The sequence below is a fragment of the Trypanosoma rangeli genome (genome assembly GCF_003719475.1).
Source record: "Trypanosoma rangeli strain AM80 chromosome Unknown Tra_15.4_contig_00027, whole genome shotgun sequence".
NCBI lineage: Eukaryota > Euglenozoa > Kinetoplastea > Trypanosomatida > Trypanosomatidae > Trypanosoma > Trypanosoma rangeli.
In genome coordinates, this window is record NW_021705770.1 from 1 (window position 1) to 6,812 (window position 6,812).

At 50.9% G+C, this 6,812-nt stretch overlaps 4 protein-coding genes and 1 pseudogene across 4 annotated transcripts, besides 4 other annotated features; all 5 read right to left on the minus strand.

Moving 5' to 3' along the window:
* Position 1: 1 nt before the first annotated feature.
* Positions 2 to 319, minus strand: TraAM80_01340 (surface protease GP63; annotated as a pseudogene).
* A 332-nt stretch (positions 320 to 651) lies between these two features.
* On the minus strand, positions 652 to 1,014 carry TraAM80_01341 (uncharacterized protein; the record flags this gene model as incomplete). Its single annotated transcript, XM_029378391.1, has 1 exon — positions 652 to 1,014. One exon carries the CDS (start codon positions 1,012 to 1,014, stop codon positions 652 to 654), a length of 363 nt encoding a protein of 120 aa, XP_029241775.1.
* A 483-nt stretch (positions 1,015 to 1,497) lies between these two features.
* Positions 1,498 to 1,545: a sequence feature (A-rich).
* Positions 1,546 to 1,549: 4 nt separating this feature from the next.
* On the minus strand, positions 1,550 to 1,993 carry TraAM80_01342 (uncharacterized protein; the record flags this gene model as incomplete). The annotated part of the gene is made up of 1 exon (XM_029378392.1): positions 1,550 to 1,993. One exon carries the CDS (start codon positions 1,991 to 1,993, stop codon positions 1,550 to 1,552), a length of 444 nt encoding a protein of 147 aa, XP_029241776.1.
* A 77-nt stretch (positions 1,994 to 2,070) lies between these two features.
* TraAM80_01343 (uncharacterized protein) lies at positions 2,071 to 4,743 on the minus strand (the record flags this gene model as incomplete). The annotated part of the gene is made up of 1 exon (XM_029378393.1): positions 2,071 to 4,743. The coding sequence occupies one exon, from the start codon at positions 4,741 to 4,743 to the stop codon at positions 2,071 to 2,073; it is 2,673 nt and encodes an 890-aa protein (XP_029241777.1).
* Positions 4,744 to 4,774: 31 nt separating this feature from the next.
* Positions 4,775 to 4,820: a microsatellite.
* Positions 4,821 to 5,312: 492 nt separating this feature from the next.
* Positions 5,313 to 5,374: a microsatellite.
* A 364-nt stretch (positions 5,375 to 5,738) lies between these two features.
* Positions 5,739 to 5,768: a microsatellite.
* Positions 5,769 to 5,861: 93 nt separating this feature from the next.
* TraAM80_01344 (lipoprotein) lies at positions 5,862 to 6,812 on the minus strand (the record flags this gene model as incomplete). Its single annotated transcript, XM_029378394.1, has 1 exon — positions 5,862 to 6,812. A coding segment is annotated over one exon (951 nt), but the record flags the coding sequence as incomplete, so codon positions are not given.

Genomic DNA, 6,812 nt, shown 5'->3' on the forward strand with positions numbered 1-6,812 from the left:
ATGCGGATGGGCACCCAGTCACTGCCCACCGACACACGGACAGGACTCACCGGTTCCCCCTCGGGAGTCACGCCGGGAACGTTCCGGGGCAGGCTATCAAACACGCATCGGTGCGGCACAGCAATGACGGGGACGCCGCCGCCGCCGCATAGCACAAAAAGCAGGGCGCAGCAAAGCAGACGGAGCATAATGCGTGACTTGTTGTTAGCGTTTGGGACTGTGCTTACGTGCGAGACGCAAACACACAAAACAATGACATCAAAAAAAGCAAGAAGGCGCAACACCCCTCAAAGAAACAGGCACGCAAAAAAAGTGAAAGCAGAGGCCAGTCATCACGGAAAACTTTGCCACACAGAGCTGCCCCTCAAAGGCAAAAAAAAAAAGATGAATTTGTACGGAATAACACACCAAGGGGATTTCAAAAAATCATTGTTGTCCTAGCAATTGACACGACGCCCATGGTGCAAACAAGTATTTGGGTGAAATTGTTGATTGGCATAGAAGTCCTTATCGACTGTTGGGGCTTCCAACGTAAGCACACAACACACCGGTAGAAGGGAGAAACAGAAACAGATGCATTCACTCGCAATCTTCGTCTCATGTATGATTGGGACCAACAAGGGCGCCATTTCCTCAAGTACCAGGCAGTCATTATTGCTTCCATATCCCTGTTTCTATAAGCAGGAATAGAACCACCGCAATGGCATGCCAAAATGTATACAGGAACATTATCAATGATAAAACTGCCGGCAGTACAGGCGATATCCGGGAGGCACCAGCAGCGAGCCCACGCGCTTCATCTCCACGGCTGCAGTGATGTCCCACATACTTTATGTATTTCTGAGCCAGTCTTGTGGAGCGCAGCCACAGTGCACACGCGGCAAATAACGGCACCAACATGTTGAGGAAACAGAGCGTTGCCCCATGGTAGCCAAATCCCGCCCGCAGTGTCCACAGAGAGATGGCTGGGAGGAGGAGCAGGCTGCAGGACGCAGCCCATCCCTCCGCCCACATTTGCAATTCGATTTTAGAAGATTGAGCAGGATGGCGTATGTAACCTTCACCTGCGCACGGCAAATAACGAAGACAAAAAGGGGAGTGTAAAGGGAAGCAAATAAAAAGTAAACCAACACTGAGACATGCGAGTACATTACATATACAATATAGCATAGATCCAATGCGAATAAGGAGACATGCCCTTCTTACTATCACATCTGTGTATATTTGGGAGGTGAGAGAGTTTTGTGTCTGTGTTCCCAATCAATAAGAACGTGCGTGTTATTTCCAATCGCTTCACACACCTCGGCACGCTCCTGTCTTCAATGTAAATGAAAGACAGTGGCGTGGCTGTGAGTACCCCATCCGACCGGCCTCTCTCTTTTATTTTTTTTCTCTCTCTCGCTTCCCCTCCCACCCCCTCCCGATTGGTCACACACGAAAAAAAGAAAAAAAATGGACAGAATTGACATTAAAACACACACATATACACACATAGCTAGAAAGAGATACAAAGCAAGATCAAAAAGGAAAAAGAAACAGCAAAAAAGTATTAGCCTCGCGAGGCAACTCTATTGTTTACGGGAAGTGGCGGCTTGCGGGCGGTGTAGCATGCTCTCCAGAGCATAAACAGCAAGTCCGCATTGGCCACAATTTCGACCCTCGTTGCTGACACAGTCTCGACGTCAGACGCAGCAACCATGTCGTAGGCAATAGCCATCGCCTTGATCGCCTGCACGACGGTGGCGCAAAGGTGCAGCGGAAGATTTTCGAATACCTCACCGGTAAGAAGCCATCGCTCACCGCTGCGCCACGCGTGCCCTGGCTGCTTGCGTGATAAGTTCACAACAAGCCGCTTTACTTCTTGGAATCCCTCAAGGAAGACAACCGCCGCCGAGGTACCGCAGCGCAAACGGTCCTTGATCTGGCGAAACAGTTGCATATCCGTGTAAATGTTGAGTGCAATGCCCTTCAGCCGCGTCATGACGAACGCCATCGCTTCGCCCACCTGCAGCTTCTGCAGCACAGCGGGGTTGAAGAGGGCACTGGACGCGTTCGTTGTCGGGTCATCATCTACGCCGACGGTACGATCCAATGAGTGACGAAGCGCATCACGGTCAGCGTTGAGTTGTTCTGTTCGTACAATCTCTTCCTGCAAAAGTCGCTGCTCCTCCTCGTGTTGCCGGCGCATGTGCTCCAGACGCTTCTGCAGTTGCAGTTTTTCAAAGATATCGAGATGCGTCTCCTCCGCATCCCTAAGCTGTCGCTCCACCTCCTGAACCTCCCATCCAAGTTTCTCCAAGCGATGCTTTCTACAAAACAGTTGCCAAAATAGCAGGCCCAGTATAACAGATTTCGGTGACATTGTTTTTCCTGCACAGTGGCCAACGCCCGCAACGAGACAATGCTGGAACGATACGCATGCCAGCGACGCCACACGGCGAACACACGGCGACGCTCTCTCTCCATTGTCACCTTTGCATACACCTCCGCAAACCCTACAGCATAGAACGCCCGGTCGGCCGCGGGAGTCTCGGCAACAGTTGCCGCAGGGTATACGACGGCGTTCGCCACAACTCTTTCCCGGCGCATGTGAGCCAATCTCCAACTTTCATACGCATGTCGCAGTACACGCTGTCGCGATTTCCCCACCAGAAGCGCAAGTTTGTCATCTGGAAGGGCACGGCGTCGCATGGCACCATAATATTTCCAACGTGTAAAAAATTTTGCTAAAAGTGTCCCATTTGACACCCGAATCAAGGCCTTGACCACATTATCTTGCTGTCGAAGTGCTTTGCGGCGCGAGGCCGCCTTCCTCCACCTGCAAAACAGTCGCATGGCCCACGTATGGTAAGACATCCGCTCCAGTGCGGCCGCATTGAGTTGCCGCCGGAAGCGTCGCTGCTCCCTGTCATAGAAGCTGCACCATAAGCTGAAATAGCGACGCATAAGCCGAAATTGGTAACGTCCCTCAAGGGTGAGACAGATTTCTTCCTGCTGCCAACCACGCAGGTGGTGAGAGTTAATGCGTGCCCGCCACTTTGTGTAGTGAGCAAGAAGCATACGGCGAGCATGAAGACGGCTCAAGAGATCCGCGTATTTTCGTTTACGCTGCAATTCCTTCTGTTTTAATGCAATAGCCTTCTGCTCCCACGCGGCGGCTTCAGTGGTGTCTTGAGTAATAACGGCGTTGATGTCATTGATAGATCGCTGCAGCGACTCCTCCAACGTGTTTCGGTGGCCGCACCACACCTTACTGATGCCGTTGCTGCCCAGTGCCAGCACCCGCATCGTCTCAACATTCTTGACGCAGTCCAGGGAGACAACCTCATGCCGCGGCTTCTCCCCCGTCTGGGACTCGTCCACGTCAATAAACGCCTCACGCACCACCTGTTCGACGCCAAAATCATCATCTGGGTTCGCGCTCCAGCGCTCCACAAGCCCATCGGCGTAGGCCACCCACAAGCTGCGAGATCCCTCGTGAGTAACAAGGTCGCGAATCGCAACCTGAAGAGGAATAGACTTCAGTAAATGGAAGTTCTGCTGCAAGGTAATCTCGGGAAACGGTTCTTCAACCTTTACGTTCCAGACATTTACGTTACCATCTTCAGAGGCAGAGAAGATAAGGTCCTCTATCACCGCGAGAGCATTCACGCGGCCGGTGTGACCACGCAGTGTTGCAACCTGTAGCCCAGAAGCAGAATCTACTGCCAAAACGGTGCCAGCCATGGAGCCACACAAGACAATGCTATTTCCAAATGCAGCTATGCAAGTTAAGGCTTGGTGGGACTTGGATACACCATCTATGCGCGAGATGGCTTCAAAATTCTTCTCCTCCCTATCCCAGCGAACAAGCACCATGTCAATAGAACCACTTACCGTAATACCACTTCCCAAAACACAAAAGGCCACAACGGGTGCCATATGAAAACGTCCCATAGTTAGCTGCACAAGGCAAAGATGGTCGTGCACCACCACAGTTCCATCTTCGTAGCCCACCCAAAGATGATGCGGTGTCGCCTTCATTGCCATTGGTTTAATAATATCACCGGTCGTTTTGGTACGTGCGGGAATTCGCATCGACATTGCGCCAGAAACGCTACTGTACACGTCAATAGTACCAGTTTCGTCGTTTGCAGCCCAGAGAGAGGCACTGGCCTCTACCAACGCAGTGCGCAGATATGGTCCCTTGATGGTGAAGGGGACACTACACTGGTCACCATCTGTTCTACCCTGCACCTTGGAGTCAAGGCTTCGCGACGCAGCGCCAAAGGAGTGTATAGGGCCCACAAGCGGCATACTCGCTATTGTGGCAACAGAGGAAGGTGGTGCAGCAGGCGGCGGGGACTCACTCAAAATGCTGGATGTCGCCCTGCGAGATGGTGTTGCAATCAACGGATTCTTTATCGTGCTGAGACGTGATGACGACCGGCCGCCTCCTAATGAACACGGCAGTGGGGTCGTCATCGAGATGTGCAGTGCCGTGGTGCATGAAGTGGGTCGTCTACTACTCACCAGCGATGCCGCAGTGAGTCGATTTAGCGTGCGGCGCGTGGGGGCAATGGCAACAGAATTGCGCCGCCGCAACGAAGCCTGTTCTCTTTCCTCTACATTGAGTCCCCGCAAGAGAGGCGTGCGGCGGTGACTCCCCCCCGTCGGCTTCTCCCGGGCAGTACTGCCTTTGTGCAAGTTCTTCCGCACCTCCTTTGACGACGGTGTTGTCATCACCCGGAGAGATTTCTCCATTCTATACTATTATTTTACCGTTTCGTTTCCTTCTTCTCTTTGTCTGTCCTTCTCTCTATCTATCTCTCTCACTCTCTGTGTGTGTACTTCCTTGAGCCCAGTCGGAGACGGCAGACACGCAACAAAAGCAAAACAAAAAAGTGCAAAAGGAGAAAAAAAAAAGGGGGAAAACCCCCACGGGAGTTATTGCCAGACCATCGCACCGCCTTTCCACGATCAAGCAACTCACCGCAGGACCACCCCAATGCGTATCCAACGAAATATACACGCATACATGTATGCAGCATTGGTTCACACATAGAGTCATAATAACTTATCCACATGTGCCCATACACACAAAGGAGGTAGTTTAACAAGGCAGTAAATGGGAAAAAAAAGAAACAGAAAATGCCATCCTCGCGCCCCCAAACTCACTTACACGCTTGGATCGTAGTTACACGTCCCCGTATAAACCACCGATAATCCTGCCTTCCTTTTTATCTCCCCCACTTTTGGTTTCACCTAAAACCAAGTCACAAACGCACGGCAGGAGTACACCGCCAAGTCTTCCATCACCACATGTAAATGGTTTTTCTTTTGTTTTTCTTCCTTTTCTTTCGTTTTTGTGTTGTTTGTCTCATCATTCTTTTCTACAGCTTCTGCTTGGATTCTCCTTCTTGCTGTGGCTGTTATCTTATTGTACGTGCAGTCCTTCAACAACCTCAGCGTTTTGCCCCCCCCCCTCCCTTTCTCTTACAGATCCCACCAGCACGAGGAAATGCACTGAGAAGGACGATGCATAAATACGATGCGTAAACAAAGAGAGAAATGTGTGCCTGCGGGAAGAGAAAGTGGGAGGGGAACTCCAAGACTACACGTCGGGTTCCTCAGTTTCCTTTCATCCATGGTTTTGCACCCATGTAGACACAAAGCGATATCTCGCTGTCATTGGTGTTCATCACCGCCCTTGTGTTTGCCTGCATCCCGGTATTCCATTGTCTTTGATTTGATTACGAATATATATATATATATATATATATATATATCATCCATGTCCCATCCCAACCCCCATCACATAGACACATACAAGCAAGTGTGAACGTGAGCATGCAGTCACACCACTTTTTATTAGATGATCGTCAGAAAATAAGCTGTTCACCGTCAGCTGTGCAAATGACAGCACGCCGCTGTGAGCGAGAGGAACGCTTTGACAAGTTGCGCCTCCGTGGAGGTACTACCTCGTTCTGTTGGAGTTCTCTTCCCTCATTGGTTTCCCGCAAAGAGGATGGTTCCTCAGAAAGGTAAAACGCACCTTGAACGTCTTTGACATAGACCTCGTCATATAGCAACTGCCATGCCCGCATTGTCGCCTCCACTGAAGCGTGTGTTCCTTCCCACCCAATGTCAATGTTTTCAATACCAAGAAGAGCCAGTGTCTGGTAGTACTTTGCATGAAGAGTGCGATGGCTATAAAGCAGCAGTGAAATACCCATCGTCGGTATTGGCTCTGACGTCGGCATCTGTTGCTGCTGAAGGCGGCATCCAGTACCCGTGCCTCGTGCAAACGTCGACGAATCAAGCCGTGTTGATTCCATGTTTCCATATTGGCTGGTTTCGGCGCTGCCAGCACGCAGGTTAGATGCGCCTCTTCGAAAAAAAGGCCTGCTCCGCTGTCGTTGAGATGGCATGGCAAAAATTTTATCCGCGTCCTTCGGCTTTGGTAAGTACGCGTCCGGCGAGACTAAGGAATTGTTCTGCACCACACTCTCATATTCCCGCATACGTTGTTGGTACATATCTGGCTGCTTTACGCGCTGAATGTGGGCGTAAAGAGCAAGATACTTGACGTATCGCGTCCAATTTAGGTTGAGCCCAGTGAAGAACTCCGCATCCTCCATAAAACGTTTGCTGTTGAAAAAAAATTTGTCAAGCGAGGACACAAAGCAATTGATACCCTTCTCGGTGAAATGAGTCGTGATAGAGCTGTCCAGCACAGAGCGCAGATCCCCCACAGCATCGATATCAGAAAGGTTGCCAAGGTCCGCGCCGTTACACGGTGGAGCGCATGGCAGCTTGATGGCTTCAGCAGC